Below are 15,932 nucleotides of genomic sequence, written 5' to 3'. Positions count from 1 at the left end.
CCTGAGAAAGGGGTTACAAGAGAGCAAGGCCAATGACATTCTATGAGTACAGTTGAAACCAAGACACACACGGATAGCCCAGTGCAGAAAATAATACAACTTCCCCCCCGTATTTTCAATCGCATTTATTTATTTTTGATTCAATAATGCATATTCTGTTCACGCAAAAGGTGCAAAGGACAGGAAGCGGGGGTTGAACTTGGCTGATGAAAATCAAGCAGGGGTGACATTTTTCTAGTTCCATTAACAACCTAAAAACTAGAACTTAAAAAGTCGCAGCTGGTGCCACTGAGTAAACCAGACTTCACAGATGTCTCCTCAGCTGTGGCATGGTGCGAGAAGCTTTGAAGACAGTGGCCTCTAGTGGACTTAGCTAAGTGACTAAAAATAACATGGATTCATTCTTTTTGTTTGTGTTGTGTTTTGATTCTGAATCATGGTAGCTGCATCACAAAAGCTCCAATCAAGAGGGTGGTAAAAAGAAGGCACAGTTCATTGCAAAGACCAGGTTTTCTCTTCCTCTTTTTTTTTGAAAACACACCATCACAGGTGAGCTAAAATTGATTAGGGTGGTGGGGTTGGCTGGCAGGGGCAAGGACAGGTTGGGCCTCCAATTGCATATGGAATAGAATCTTAAGAGGACGACACACAGCGAGGCAGCTCTCCACCTGAAGCAAAGAACAGGGCACTCGCTCCGGATTAGGTATGATACAAACAGTGGGGGATTTGGTGACAAAATACAATTAAAAAATCATAAAATTATAAAGCTTGTAAACGAATAATCTGAAATTACATTTTATTAATGGAAAATATCATCAAAATAGTACCACTATGGACTAAACTGCCTGAGTTTTCATTTCGCATGAGATCTCATGGGAGAAAAGCCTTTAGCACAATTTGCTCTTTTTAAGTCACAACCAGTGCCAGACCCAGGGCTAGACCATGGGGAAAGATTCTCCTCTTGGATGGAATTTGTGTTGTGCTATCAAGACTTTTGTGCTAATCTTTCAAACAGGGACATCGTGAGGCAAACCTGTAATCTTTTGGCACGCGGTTATTTTGGCTGGGGCAGAAAATTTGAGTCTTGGACTCAGAATGAATAATGCAAAATTTAGTTATCAAGTATTCACTTTGATTGAAGAGCTTTCTTGATGTCATTAACTTCCATCTAGAAGGGAAACACAAGAAGTAAACAACATCACAATAAATTGGCTTGCTAGCAGTGGGAAGATCATCAACTGGGTTCATTGAAAAAAAAAGCCACCAGACAATTTAAAAGGCTAGAACAGGTGAAATGACATGAGTGGGGGGGGGGGCTGATGACGATGCTAGAAATGACCAGTAACTTTAGAACACAGACATGATGGAACATAGGAAATAGGGAAGGTTTCTAACCTCTTGTCAGAAACAGTAAGAATTTCAGTTTTCAGTGGAACAAGGTGTTCTGCAGTGCTAGACTGCCTAGCATAGTTGGAAGATGGGTTCACAGGGTATCTGTCAGCACTCCCAAGGTGGTGGTGAATAACTTATCCTTTCCTTAAGCACCTTGGATCCCAGTTGCCCCTCAGGCACCGAGTGGATGGAAGCTACCTCATGGCATGTGTAACTTGCCCCAATTGCTGTCTCTGCCTCTTGGTCATGACTGAGCTAGATGAGAGCCTATGTGGGGAATGGGTGCTGGTATCCTGGCAGGACTGCCACGGATGTTAGAGAAAAGGACAAATGATGAGCAAGCATGGCCAGCTGTGGTCCTGAGTCTGTGACTCTGACAAGATCCAGCTGGCAAGGAGAGGGGGGGGGTCCCAGTACCATACCCTGGGGCACATTTATGAACTGTCTTCATGCCTCAAGGACTTCTTTGCTCCCAAGAAAGGAGGGGAGGTGAGCCTATGCGATTTTCAGAATATTGCTAGTGGAAGCCTACTGATAAAATAATGACTTAATTTCAAAATAAAATCCTGAGGCGGTCCTATCCGCCTACCTCAGCCTCTCATAGGCAGCAGAACCCAGGAACCCACCTGCAGTCGAAGGCGGATTTTCTTCTCTTCGTCCAATTCTGACAGTAACTGCTTAATCTCGCGCCTAAAAAGCAAGATGTAGTGCAATAAGATCCAAGTCCACACCCCACTGATAAGAGATAAGAAACCTTGGGACTGGGGAAATGGTTGAAGACACTAACTATATGTTTTAATGCAAGAACTTTTTGTTCAATTCTCAATACCGCACAGTCCCTACAACACAATCGGTATGCCCCTTCCTCAAAGTGATCACAAACGATATCACTACAAGACCCCTCCTATCCTTTTTGAAAGGAAAATCAGATAATATTCTATTTTGCTGATATTGGTATTGCTAAAAATTATTACTGACAGAAAGATTTATTATTTTTGGGTCCTAAGTTGGGTACCCATTAAATATCAAATCTGAAATGACCTTTGAGATTCCTTGATCCTAGATTCTCTTAAAAGGAGAAGAGAGGAAAACTGAGGCCCACAGCAGGGTTCTGACTTATCCAATGACAGACTCCAGCCATACCAGCTCACATCCTATTATCCTCTCTTTAATGTTCCCTTTTCTACTGCATCGCTGGTCGTTAAATGAACTAAGGGAATAATATTCACAGAAATGTTTACCACTTCGAAGACATTTCCTTTATTTTTATAGCCATAAATTAATAAAAAAAATCTACTGGCTAGGGGCCAGAGAGATAGCATGGAGGTAAGGCATTTGCCTTGCATGCAGAAGGATGGTGGTTCGATTCCTGGCATCCCATATGCTCCCCTGAGCCTGCAGGAGCGATTTCTGAGTGTAGAGCCAGGAGTAACCCCTGAATGCTGCTAGGTGTGGTCCTTTCCACCAAAAAAAATAAATAAAAATCTACTGGCTAAGTGGTAGTCCACTGTGTATATATCTCATAGTTGTTGTTGTTTTACCAAGTTATCTGTTTTTAGACATTTGGGATGTTTCCAGATTTTGTCTATTGGGGGCAGGAGGGAAAATGGGGACATTAGTGACACTGGTGGACACTGGTGAAGGGATTAGAGTTGGAATAGTGGTGTTGAAATGCCTGAAACTCAATCACAAATATCATTGTAATATTGCATTTATGGTGATTCAACTAAAAAAAACTTGGGGCCGGAGAGATAGCATGGAGGTAAGACGTTTGCCTTGCATGCAGAAGGATGGTGGTTCAATTCCTGGCATCCCATATGGTCCCCAGAGCATACCAGGAGCCATTTCTAAGTCTATAGCCAGGAGTAACCCATAAGCACTGCCGGGTGTGACCCAAAAAACAAAACAACAAAAACAAACAAACAAAAAAACAAAAACCTCACTGGTATGTTTTCCAGGGATGTTACAAAATTTCTATTAAATCTAATAGTTTAAACCAGGGGTCTCAAACTCAATTTACCTGGGGGCCGCAGGAGGCAAAGTCGGGGTGATCCTTGAGTGCAAAGTCAGTAGTAAACCTTGAACATTGGGGGGTGTGACCCAAACAACTAAAACAAAACAAAACAAAAAAGATTCCTCTAGGGCAGCGCCACAAAATGTTGTATGGAGGGCCGCAAACAGCTCACGGGCCGCGAGTTTAAACCTTGGAGTTGATCAGTCTAATGCCTTTGCCAACTTTCAAAATGCAGTTGAACAGAACCAGTCATCTTACAGTATATATCTGTGTCTGTCCTTAGGGCACTGCAGCCATTCAACATCCAACATCTGGACACATAGGTGGACTTTATTTTCAGATACTAATTAGGGCATCACAGCTGTCCAGCATTTTGGCACAGAGCTGTATACTATTTTCAGGCATCAAATATCCTTGGACCAATGTCTGGAGATTGCTATTAACACATTGGCACTTCTAAAATGGATCAATCAATGGGAGTCATGGCTGCTTTTATTTAAGTCCACATCAGTCTTGATAAGTATTGCACTGGTGGTGGTGGGAATGTTGCACCAGTGAAGGGGGGTGTTCTTTTTTTTTTTTTGGGGGCCACACCCAGTGACGCTCAGGGGTTACTCCTGGCTATGTGCTCAGAAGTCGCTCCTGGCTTGGGGGACCATATGGGACGCCGGGGAATCGAACCGCGGTCCGTCCTAGGCTAGCGCAGGCAAGGCAGGCACCTTACCTCTAGCGCCACCGCCCGGCCCCAAGGGGGGTGTTCTTTACATGACTGAAACCTAACTACAATCACATTTGTAATCAAGGTGTTTAAATAAAGATAAAAAAAATTATTGCACTGGGCTCAGGAAACAAGTGGAAAGCAAGTCCCTAAGCAAATGTCCCAACACTAGGAAGACAAGCAGGCAAAACTTCCAGGTGGCTAGGGAATAAGGATATGTAATGATTCTTGAGGGTAAAGAAAAAGAAAATAACCACATTTTAGTGACCATCTCTACCCATCTGAACAGAGTTTAGACTCTGATTTCATGGTTAAAGACAGAAGTTAATGGGCCATAGTGCTTGCTTTGAATACTGGAGGCACAGATTCAATTCCCAGCATGCTGTGGTCCCTGAGCACCTCCAGGAGTGACCTCTGAGTACAGACCAGAACCTCAAGCACCACTGAGTGTGGTTCCAAGACCAAAACCAGAGAACTGTTTCCCTACATCCTTCTTAAACATCAGTGTCCCTATATGCAAAGCTGTTAAGAATGTGTGGTATTGTGAACTGTTGAAAAGCCAGTCATGGGCCCTGGCAAAAAGGGGCACTGGGCATTTGTTCTTTGGGGGGATTTAAAGGGCTTTCTTTTGATTATTTGCTTAGTGTTTAAGTCCTCCAAAGTGAATCCCTGTGAGTTCTTGCCCTGGACCTGTGGAACTGAGTCCTGTAGAGCCTTGAAATGCCCACCTGCTGCCCCCAAATCACACACTCACTTTTGCTGGTCCTTCATGGTTTCGATGACACTCCTGAGCTCGCGGACCTGTGTCCTCAGCTCCTCCAAGGCTGCCTGGTTACTGGTTGCAGGCTCTGTCTTTGGTTTTCCTTCCACATTGAACAGAGATGGGGAGTTGGCTCTGTGTCCAGCTGTTCCCAAAGAGGACAGTGGCGAGGGTGCCGCTGCCACCAGAGGGGCTGACCCACTGCTGGCTGCCATGCTCCCTGGCTTGGGGGGCAGTGCGGTTTTATTGTCAGACACCTGGAAGAGGGAGGACAGAGAAGGCTCAAGCTTCTGGTTAGGGACCCTCAGTCCTTCTCTTCCTCATGTTCCACTCATTTCCTAGTGCCCCGGCTCTCTCCCCAGGATCTACTGGGTTCAGGCGCTGCACTTTCCACCACATTCTTTTTGTTTTGTTGTGTTTTGTTTTGCTTGGGGGTCACACCCGGCAGTACTCAGGAGTTACTCCTGGCTCTATTCTCAGAAGTTGCTCCGGGCAGGCTCAGGGTACCATATGGGATGCCGGGATTCGAACCGCGGTCTGTCCTGTGTCAGCCGCGAGCAAGGCAAATACCTTACCACTATGCTATTGCTCCGGCCCCTGTCCACCACGTTCTTATCTATATTCAGGCACATGTGCAGAGTCCCACCTACTAGCTGGCTCTACTATCTCTGAAGTTAGGAAGACCCCATTTTGGTACTTGGGGAGTTCAGAATCCTGTAAAGTGTGGGCAGACAGCAGTCAAAGGTGGGCATAAGAAGTTAAACAGAGACATTCCCCAATGTATATGGAAGGAATCAGCCGTACCTGGTGTCCAAGAAATATTATGGGGGTAAAGCACTTGACTTATATGCATCCAATCCCGGTTTGATCCCTGGCACCACATATGGTCCCCTTGGTACTTAGAGAAATTATTCCTGAGCAGAGAGCCAGAAGTAATTTTGAGCACCACTGGGTGCTAATTCACTCCAAATAAAAAGGGGATTAACTATCCATGAGGAAATACATCCAAGAGAAACTGGTAGGCCATTCCAGTGGAGCACTAGGAGGTAGCCAGAAAAGAGGAAGTGGAGTTGGCAGGAAAATGCTCAGAGTGAACAAAAAACATTCCTGGAGAGCAGGGATTCAGCGGGGCTACAGCTTGCAGAAAAGGTTTGAATGAGTGCATGGGGCTAAAGCTTACAAAAAAGGTTTGAATGATGGCATGGGGCTAACGATTGCAAAAAAGCTTTGAATGAATGCATGCCATGGACCAAAGAAGTAAGATAACTAGTGATGCACATGCCTCACACACAGCTGACCTGAGCTGGATCCCCAGCACCACACATGATCCATTGGGTCTCACCAGGTGTGATCTCTAGTGCAGCGCTAAGAGTAAACCTTGGGCAATGCCAAGTGTGAGCCTCCTCCAGCAAAAAAAAGCAAAAAAAAAAAAAAAAAGATTGCATAGCAAGCTAAAAATCACTCTGGCAACTGTGGGATAAATCAGATCCCATCCCACTCAGTATATGCCTTGTTACTCATTGGTCGGAAACATCTTTGAATGTAGCCCTTTGGATTGCTGTTTAGGCTGCCTAATCCCACCTCCTGGTGCTATCTGTTCCTTCCTAATAAATATGAATTCTCTCTTGAAAGTTCTTTTTAACTTTCCCTTATGGTACTTGTTGACTATCGATCTTATGCTGGTATTTAGCCTTAGATGGAGTTTACCTCCTACTTTGGGCTGCATTCCCAAGCAACCTGACTCTGGGAAGATCCCAGGCATGCCAGGGTCCATGTTTGGCCTCACACCACCCATAATCTGGGCTTTGATCAGAAGGACTTGGGCCCCCCACTGTGTGGACGCCACCCTGTTTGGGTGCCATCAGCTAGATTTAGGCTTCAGATTTCAAAGCCAGGACACTGGAGAAATGTGGGTCTGGAAGCAAATGTTGATCTCTACATACACTAAAGAGGGAGAAACGGTTCAAGAATTCTAACACTTAAGCCTTCAGCTCCCACAGAAGCAGGAAGCTCAGTAGGAAGTTTAGAAACACAAGAGTTTTCCTACAATTTATTGGGAAGGAACAGACCACACCCAGAGGTGGGATTAGGTGGTCTAGACAGCAATCCAAGGTACTACATTCAAATATGTTTCCAACCAATGAGTAACAAAGTGTATATTGAGTGGGATGGGATACAATTAATCCCACAGCAACAGACAGGCCTGAGTACAGGTGGGCTTATAGGAGGAACAAATGGCTGGAAGAGTAACAAACTGCAGTGAGAGCTAAAAATGGTGAGAACTTCCAGTGGCAGGAGGACAGAGAGAAGGTAACACTGATTAGTGCTAAGAGCAGCCTCATTCCATGGAGAGATGCAGTCAGTCCCTGCCCTCATGGAGCAGGCACCCCATGGCCAGCAAGACAAAGCCTAGGCCAGGCAACCAAGGAAGAGAGTGTGCAGATTGAGGCCTGGTGGGCATAGAGGAAGCCGGCATGGGAGGAAGTCAAGTATGGCGGCCAAACTTGCGTGTTAAGGAAGAATGGTTTGGAGGCCCACATAAAGATGTGAGTTTTAGATTCAGACTCCAACAGCCCCAGGGATATGTCTAGAGAGCAGAACCATGAGTTAAAGATTGAGGAGGTAGAAGAAATAGCAACTCTGTGCACTCAGATACAGGAGAGGAGAATCAGGGAATCTCCCTTAATTGCAGAGTGGGGAAGAGAAGGCAGAAATAGTCCCTAGGGACTATGAGCAGAGGAGACCAAGCAAGATCAGAAGAGGGTTTGGGGTTTTGTAAACCCTTTGAAGGTGTTTCAAGCATGGAAATAAGAACTGACAGGGTAAATGGGTTAAGGGAGCTCAGAGAAAAACTTGGGGGGGGGGTGCTGTTTGGACATAGAATCTGATCAAGACAGGGGAGCCCTTCACCTACAGTGAAAGAAGTGGCCTTTAAGTTAAGAACTTTTCCCCAAACATGGCTTTGAATGGGGAGAAGAAGAGAAAGGAGGGGAGGGAACAAGAGGGAATGGGAGAGGATGGGAGAGATGGAGAGCAGAGTGGAGACAGGAGAGAAGAGGAGATGGGAGGAGAGACAGCAGAAGAGACAGAAGGAGAGGCAGCAGAAGTGGAGACAGGAGGAGAGAAGAGAGGAGCAGAGACAGGAGGAGAGAAGAGAGGAAACAGGAGGATAGGAAAGATGACAAGAAGGGAGGGAAGAGGTGAGGGGAGGAGAGGAAGGAAGAGGAGAAGGGAAAGGAGGGGGAGAGAAAAAGAGAGGAGAAGGGAAAGGAGGGGGAGAGGAAAGGAGAGGAGAAGGGAAAGGGGCGGGGAAGGGAGAGGAGAACTGGGAAAACATGGGTCTGACCCTGAACTGGATGATATGCTAACTGACCGAGCCTACAGAGGGCCAGACTGAAGAGGAAGGAGACAGGTGGGGTGGGCCCATGATGGGCAGGAGAGGGAAGGACACATGGCCTGCTGAGGAGGAAGGTAAATGAAGGAGGGCAGGTAGCAGAAAGGATGCCGAGAGGTGAGGGGTTGCATTGCTACCACAGAGTTCTCCCCAGGGGCAAGCACGAAGGGTAGGAGCCAGAGAGTGGCTTGGCTGGCAGCATGTGGAGGAGGGTGGGGATTCAGGCTGTGCTAGAGCAAGGAACTGGCAGACTGAGCTTGAAGCAGATGGGCCTTCATACCCAGCCTCTCTGCTCGCCTTTTCCCTGCCAAGTTACCACTAACAACAAGTGCTTTCTGCTGCCAGGGAGAGCGATCCACCAGCTCACACTTGGGGCTAGTGAGGTGGACATGAGGAAGGAAGAGGAACTGAGATTTAGGGAGCATGAATGGGAGGGAGACAGCTGAACACAGGCTCACATTTGCTGAGACCAAAGAGGTCATTGTTGAGCAGTACCTCAGAGTCTCAGGCCTCTATCGCACACTGAAGTTCAGAGACCTGTACTCCCGTGCTGCCTTCCTGGCCCAGGTGTCTCACTTCCTCATCCTCTCCCTACATTTCAGGCAGCTCCCAAGCCCACCAGTGTCCTTCCAAGGGCTGACTCCCTGGTACTTTGACAATCTAGGTTCCTCTTAGCACTTCCTATATGATTTGTTCTTGCAGACAAGGTAAGGAGAGTTGAGAGCCCTCACAGTGCATGCACCATTTGATCGGATTCTAGAATTTCTAGAAGAATTTCTAGAAGCATTAAATATCTGACCACTCTGGAAGAGCAAATCATCAGAGAGAACTTTTTTTGCTAGTCAGAACCGGGAAAAGCCACTACAGACCAGTAGGTGTCACTGCAGAGACATTGCTGGGATGTCAGAGCCTCCTACATGGGGGAAATGTGTCTAATGGCTGCCCACAGAAAGCCTGAGAGCACCCAAAGATAGGAAAGAGGAGGACCAAGAGGACCGGTCCATGGTAGGAAGCTTAAGACAAAGAGCAGGGAGTGCAATTAGGGAAGAGAGGAAATACTAGGACAATGTTCGTCCGAAAGAAACTAGGAGCTTGTTTTATTTGAGGACTCCAGGAGTATATGCATATATTTTATTAGCACTAAAAAGTTAAAAAGGGGGGGGGGGCGGAGAGATAGCATGGAGGTAGTTCGTTTGCCTTGCATGCTGAAGGACAGTGGTTCGGATCCCGACATCCCATATGGTCCCCCAAGCCTGCCAGGAGCGATTTCTGAGCGTAGAGCCAGAAGTGACCCCTGAGCACTGCCTGGTGTGGCCCCAAAGTCAAAAATAAAATAAAATAAAATAAAAGTTAAAAGGGATAAGTAAAAAATAAAGGGAAGTAGGGCCCGGGGAGATAGGACAGTGGTGTTTGCCTTGCAAGCAGCCAGTCCAGAACCAAAGGTGGTTGGTTCGAATCCCGGTGTCCCATATGGTCCCCCGTGCCTGCCAGGAGCTATTTCTGAGCAGACAGCCAGGAGTAACCCCTGAGCAACGCCGGGTGTGGCCCAAAAACCAAAAAATAAAAAATAAAAAAATAAAAAATAAAAATAAAGGGAAATACAATTTTTTTCAGCAATCAATAATTATAATCTACCTTATAGGATCATAGTTTTTTTTCACTGTGCTATATTTTAAAGGAAAGGAAGTTACACATGGGAATTCTTAAATCCGTAAGTAAAATCCCCCAAACCTTTAATATCTTCTGCTAATTTCTGCTCCAAGTGCCTTAAAACACTACAACTTTCAGCATTTAATTTCTGCATTTGTTAATGTTTAGAGAAATTAATTCCAAGTGACTGTGTCATCTTATCATAAAAAGCCTGGAATACAAAAATATTGCTTTGTATTTATCAGAAGGAAAAAGAACATACTTTGGATGCGACAGCTCTTGCCAAATAATGCCAACTAATAATTTCCTTCCCACAGACCAATAACTGAAATGAGCCATACCCTTCCTCAGGCATACAGTGAATTGACAATGGCTTTAGGCTGTGAATTAACCCTAATATATAAAACCAAATCCGTTTTTCTTTGAGATTCTCTTTAGTTATTCAGATTTATGAGGTGTCACCTATAGTTTGGGACACTACAGATGCTAAAGATTAAAGCAAACATTTGTGGGCAGAGGGCATAACATTTAATAAAGGTAATGAATTCATTCAAGATAGCTTGAGGCTTTTGTGAAGTCAAATAGGTTTATTTAGAGAAATTCACTTAAAGAACTGAGGGAAAAGAAAATGAAGGAGAAGTCTCTGTTCTTTTCTGAACATGTTTCTCCCTCATTTTCTTTTCCCTCAGTTCTTTAAGTGTAGAGTACATATGACAGGTCAAGATACAGGCAAAGGTCCAAGGGGGAGAATGCGCCATGTCAAGCTTTTTAAATGACTTTGGTGGTTGTGATAGTAGCAGGGGGGTGTCTGTAAGCATTTATATATGTGTGGCTGATGAGATGGAGAGATCACAATACAGGAGAGGACATTGGAAATCAATTCTGAAGCTTGCATCTCAGGAATGCTTCCCAGTTTTAGAGGCTTTCTAACAGGCCTTAAGGCTTTTGAAGACTTAATCACTTACTAAAGAGCAATAAACACTTCCACTGTCTGTGTCCTCCCAAAATTCACACGTGGAAATCCCAACCCTGTGGTTATGGTATTAGGAGATGGAACATTTGCAAAGTAGTTGTGGGTGGGGTTCTCATGAATGGGATTAATGCCTTGAGCTATAAGAAGACATTCCAGTGGGGCTGGAGAGATAGTGCAGCAGGTAGGGCACATGCCTTGCACAATCGGGGTTAGATCCTTGGCATTCTATATGGTACCTCAAGCACCTCCCGAAGAACTTCCTGTGTGCAGAGCCAGGAGTAATTCCTGAACACTGCTAGGTGTAGCCCGAAAGCAAAATAATAATAATAATAATAATAATAATAATAATAATAATAATAATAATAAAGAAGGAAAAGACATTACAGATATCTCTCTTAACCTCTTTCTACCATGTGAGGCTCTAAGGAACTCAACTGCTACCCTTAGCATCCTGATCAGAACTTGACTTATTGGTACCCTGATCTCAAACTTCTAGTCTTAAGAACTGTGACAAATTTCTGTTGTTTTTAAGCCGCTCCCACCTATTGTGCCAATTGCACTTTGTTACAGCAACCCCACATCAAAACTTGTTTACATAAATAATTATATATCATATAAACAGTTATTATGGATCATATATCTCCTTCTTTGTTTTAGAGCCATTTCAGAGCAGGCATGAAATGGCTGGGGTTCTGGGCTGCTAGAACACCCTGGCCAGAAATGGGAGGTCTATTAGCAGGTAAAATTACACAGGAGGAATGAGGGTGGGGTAACAGTCACTCACTTGGGAAATGGTAACAGTCTTTGAAGTTTTCTTTGATGCGTCCACTCCTCTGTGTGCAAGTGAAACGTGTTCTTCTTTATCTTCTTCAGGACTCGGGGAGTCAAAGATATCAGGGCTCGACAAGGAAGACTGGATTAAATCAAAAGAATATGCTTTGCTCAGAATTCCGCCTGAATCAAATTCCTTTTGTTTCATAATGTTATTTCTACTTTTCTTGGCAGTGAAGGGGGTTTTGACCCACACCCAGTGGTTCTCAGGGTTTTCTCCTGGCTCTGTATTCAAGAATCACTCCTGGCAGAGCTCAGGGGACTATATGAGGTGTTGGTGATCAAACCTGCTGTACTATGTTTCTGTCCTGTTTATATTTTTTCAAAACACTTGACACTTCTCTTTGGTTTGTCTCTCTTTTGCATATTCCTGAAGCAGCCACTGGACCTTCATAAGAGAGTAGTAGTGCTGGCATTAAGGAAGAAGGCTGCTTACACCAGGGATCTCTCTCTCTGGATTGTTCTACTAACACTCATTGGTCATGTTGCCTGTGGATCTGTCAGCCACCCTTCCCTGCTCTCTTCTTCTGACCCTTTGTTTCTTTCTTGGCCTTCATCATTTTGTAATTTATTTTTTATTGAAAAAATTGTGACTCTTCCCACCCTTTTCATAAACATTCACTTCTATGTCAAGCACTGAACCTAGGAATGCACTTGTGGTGAGCCAGACATGGTCTCAGACTTTGTCAGCAACAGCAGTGTGGAAGGGTGCACTGATTGAGTGAAAGCTGCCTGAATCTTTCTCATTTCCTCGATTCCTTTTCAGTATCAAACAAAAAATCTATTGCACACTGAAGTCTGGAAAGGACCTATGAGGAAATTTGCCAGGACAAGGCGTCATCACAGTCCAATGGTTTGGTGATAATGGCACCATTACCCTAGCCCCACCTGCTGGTGCAGTAAAGCTCCTACTGGAATTGCTCCTGCCACTGAATCTCTGCTCTCCTTGCCTTGACAATCAGCTTCAAGTTGTATCTTGCCAAAGTAGATCATCAGCTAGACCCTTTCCACCTTCCTCCAGTTGGGAAGTGAGGTACTTACAGATGTGAGGGACTGGGACGGAGGTCGCCTCCCTGTGGCTTTTGGTCTGCTTGTGGTTGGGTGACTGAGTTTCTCAGTAGATGATACCACGGAGTCAAAACCCTCTAGGTCTAAAACAAAAGTAAAACATACTTTATAAAGTAAAAATAGGAGCGAGGAAAAGCGCTTGTAATAGGCCACACAAGAAAAGCATTTTAAAAATTATCATCTTTTTCTGTCTGGATTCTACTTCATTTGCAAAGGCCGTTTCTGTCCTTTGGTGAGCCAACAAATGTGATTCAAATAGAATAAAATAATCCTTCCTACACAAAAGGAGACTTTTTTTTCATTCTCCTTTCTATGGTGATATTCATAACTCATTGAATAAGATAGAAAACAATGAGGAATGAAAGAGAAACCATTTCTTCCCCTGGTAGAAGCCTAGTTTGGTTAATAAAAGTCTCACAGACTTAACACTGAAAGTAGCTGGGACTTTATCTGTGGCCACTGAATGTTGGTGGCTTGTTCCAGAGGCAAATGGACCAGCTTCTCTGTTTTTTTCCCCACAATGGTCTGGCTACTTTTCACTCTCAGAGTAGAACAGAAGCTGATAAGAGCTGGAATCCAGGCTTCCAGTTCTCCAGAGAATTAAAGGATCCCAGCAGCCCTGTTTCCAGAAACATCAGGTATAGAGATGGTCTCCTTTGTTCCTTCATTCCTGTCATTTTCGTCAGCTGCTACTGCGACACTATGGCAGACTCTGAGCTGGATGCCTCGGTACCCCTAGCCTTTCTCTCAGACAAGTGATCAGGTTGAGGACCTTCTGCTTGTCAAGAATTGAGGTGGGGGAGTAGGTTAGAAATCAAGTATAGGCCTCTATGACATGTGCAAAGGAATGGGTGGCAGAAAGGGGATGGCATTGAGGGTCGTTATTGCTTGTGACTAGGGCAACACGAGCTCTTCAAGCAAACCATGTCATGTGCTCTCTGCAGAAGAGCACAAAAATACCAGAGGTGCTAGAAAGCCAAAAGGAGCCAGTCAGTGCTCTCACTAAAGGCATAGGGATGAGGAAGGTCTTGGGTAAGGAATGGGCCTGGATCTCCACAGCTAGATAATGACTCCAGAGTCACCTGACTGCAAAGACATTATCCAGGAGTTTCACTTTAAGAGAGTCTGATTCTATTAGGTTTCCCTCCTGACTCCACCAATGGACTTGCCTCCACCAACCTCAGGTATTCTGAAATGGAAGTTTTTTATCATATACTTGGATGAATACCCTAAAACTATCGTTTGAAAAGTATATTGCCCCATATATATATATATATATATATATATATTTTTTTTTTTTTTTTGGTTTTTGGGCCACACCCGGTGATGCTCAGGGGTTACTCCTGGCTATGCGCTCAGAAGTTGCTCCTGGCTTGGGGGACCATATGGGACACCGGGGGATCGAACCGTGGTCCATCCAAGACTAGCGCAGGCAAGGCAGGCACCTTACCTCTAGCGCCACCGCCCGGCCCCAAAGCTTTTTTTTTTTTTTTTTGGTTTTTGGGCCACACCCGGCAGTGCTCAGGGGTTACACCTGGCTGTCTGCTCAGAAATAGCTCCTGGCAGGCACGGGGAGACCATATGGGACACCGGGATTCGAACCAACCACCTTTGGTCCTGGATTGGCTGCTTGCAAGGCAAACACCGCTGTGCTATCTCTCTGGGTTGCCCCACATATTTTAAAACTAATTTTGTTTTAGGAATAACACATGCTCAATGCATAATTCTTAAAAATACAATTGCATCAAAAGAAACTCAAGTCTAATCTTATTAAATGGAGATAGCTACTATTAACATTTTGGGTTTATTTTCTCCCTGGCTTTATCTTTTTGATAAGGAAACTAGTTCAGGGCCAGATACAGTGGTGCTTGCTCACATCCAATCCAAATTAGATCCCTGGTATGCCATATGGTCCCCTCATCATTGCCAGGAGTGATCCTTGAGCACAGAGCTAGGAATAAGCCCTGAGCACTGTCGGGTGAGGCTCAATTCCCAACCCCTTAAAAAAGAAGTCCAGTCTATACTATGAGTATAGCATATTGCTGATTTCACTTAATATATTACAAATCTAAAACTTCACAAATAATTGATGTCTAGTCTTCTACTGCACTGAAATTCATAATTTATTGATGCCCTTACTGTTGGAGAGTTTCTCAATCATTCCTCCTCGAATTCTTTGCTACTGCAGACAAAAGGTTGCACAAATGTTTCGAGTATGATAATACTCAATATACTCTGAATTTAGCAGGTTTTCCAAGCAACTACCCATCAGGGCCCTGGAACAAGGGAATAAAGACCAGGACTGGGGTTTCTGTGGTTGTGTTGGGGAAACTGAATGATGAAGGTGACAGCAGGGCAGGCAGGGCTGAGAAGGAACCATCTAGATCTTGGTAATATATAGGAAACAGGAACAGGTAGTGAAGGCCAATACTGAGCAGGGGAAAAGGAACTGGAGAACAATGAAAAACAAACTGTCTCCGATGCTCCCCTCTGGCTACTCATGGAATCAGCTGACAAGCGGGAACTGGAGACTCAGGCTTGGGTCTAGTGGGAATTGTGACAGTGTCTGGGCTGCAGCAGGTTTGCTGGGGCTCTGGATATCAGCACTGCTCCATGGAGAAGGGTGGAGAAGGAGGCTCTGGACCAAGCAGAGAGCACAGAACTCTGAGGAGTGACAGGATGCTTAGGCCTCCTGATGACAGGGTGCTCAGGCAGTAAGTCTTCAACCCAGGCTGGATGATGCCCAAGCCAGGCTTGAGCAGTGGGCAACAGGATTCAGTGAGCAGTCGATTCCATGGACATGACTGCTTGGTAGCAGAACACCACAGTGAGACTGAAGGAGACCTTTGAGACGACCCACTATGCAGAGTAGAATGGAAGGGCTGGGCTTGATGCAGGACTCAGCCCCTGACCCCCACCTGTGGCAGCAGTATTCAGAGACAGACAAATCTACACCTGTACTTCAGACCAGACATCAGGGATGACACCCTGCAGGACTTATAAAAACATTTCGGTCACTGGAGGTGAGTGTTGACCAGAGAGAGTGTAAGGAGGTTAGGAAGCGGGTTTGGTTATATTTTCAAAACTAGTCAGAGGGCAGCTGTCAGAAACTCATCTTGGGATTCTCTATAG

At 45.0% G+C, this 15,932-nt stretch overlaps 1 protein-coding gene across 1 annotated transcript in view; it reads right to left on the bottom strand.

Annotated features, from left to right (window-relative positions):
- Positions 1-124: 124 nt before the first annotated feature.
- Positions 125-15,932, bottom strand: part of SH3KBP1 (SH3 domain containing kinase binding protein 1) — a 362,585-nt gene continuing 346,777 nt past the window's right edge. The window contains exons 15-19 of the mRNA XM_049766785.1: positions 12,774-12,883; positions 11,686-11,814; positions 4,879-5,141; positions 2,019-2,082; positions 125-1,168 (exon numbers count right to left, since the gene is read on the bottom strand). Of these exons, the coding sequence (XP_049622742.1) occupies positions 1,127-1,168; positions 2,019-2,082; positions 4,879-5,141; positions 11,686-11,814; positions 12,774-12,883 (608 nt within the window). The 3' untranslated portion in view covers positions 125-1,126. The remainder of the gene's footprint in view (positions 1,169-2,018; positions 2,083-4,878; positions 5,142-11,685; positions 11,815-12,773; positions 12,884-15,932) is intronic.

Source organism: Suncus etruscus, chromosome X (assembly GCF_024139225.1).
Source record: "Suncus etruscus isolate mSunEtr1 chromosome X, mSunEtr1.pri.cur, whole genome shotgun sequence".
Classification (NCBI taxonomy): domain Eukaryota; kingdom Metazoa; phylum Chordata; class Mammalia; order Eulipotyphla; family Soricidae; genus Suncus; species Suncus etruscus.
This window is presented reverse-complemented; position numbering and strand designations above follow the sequence as displayed.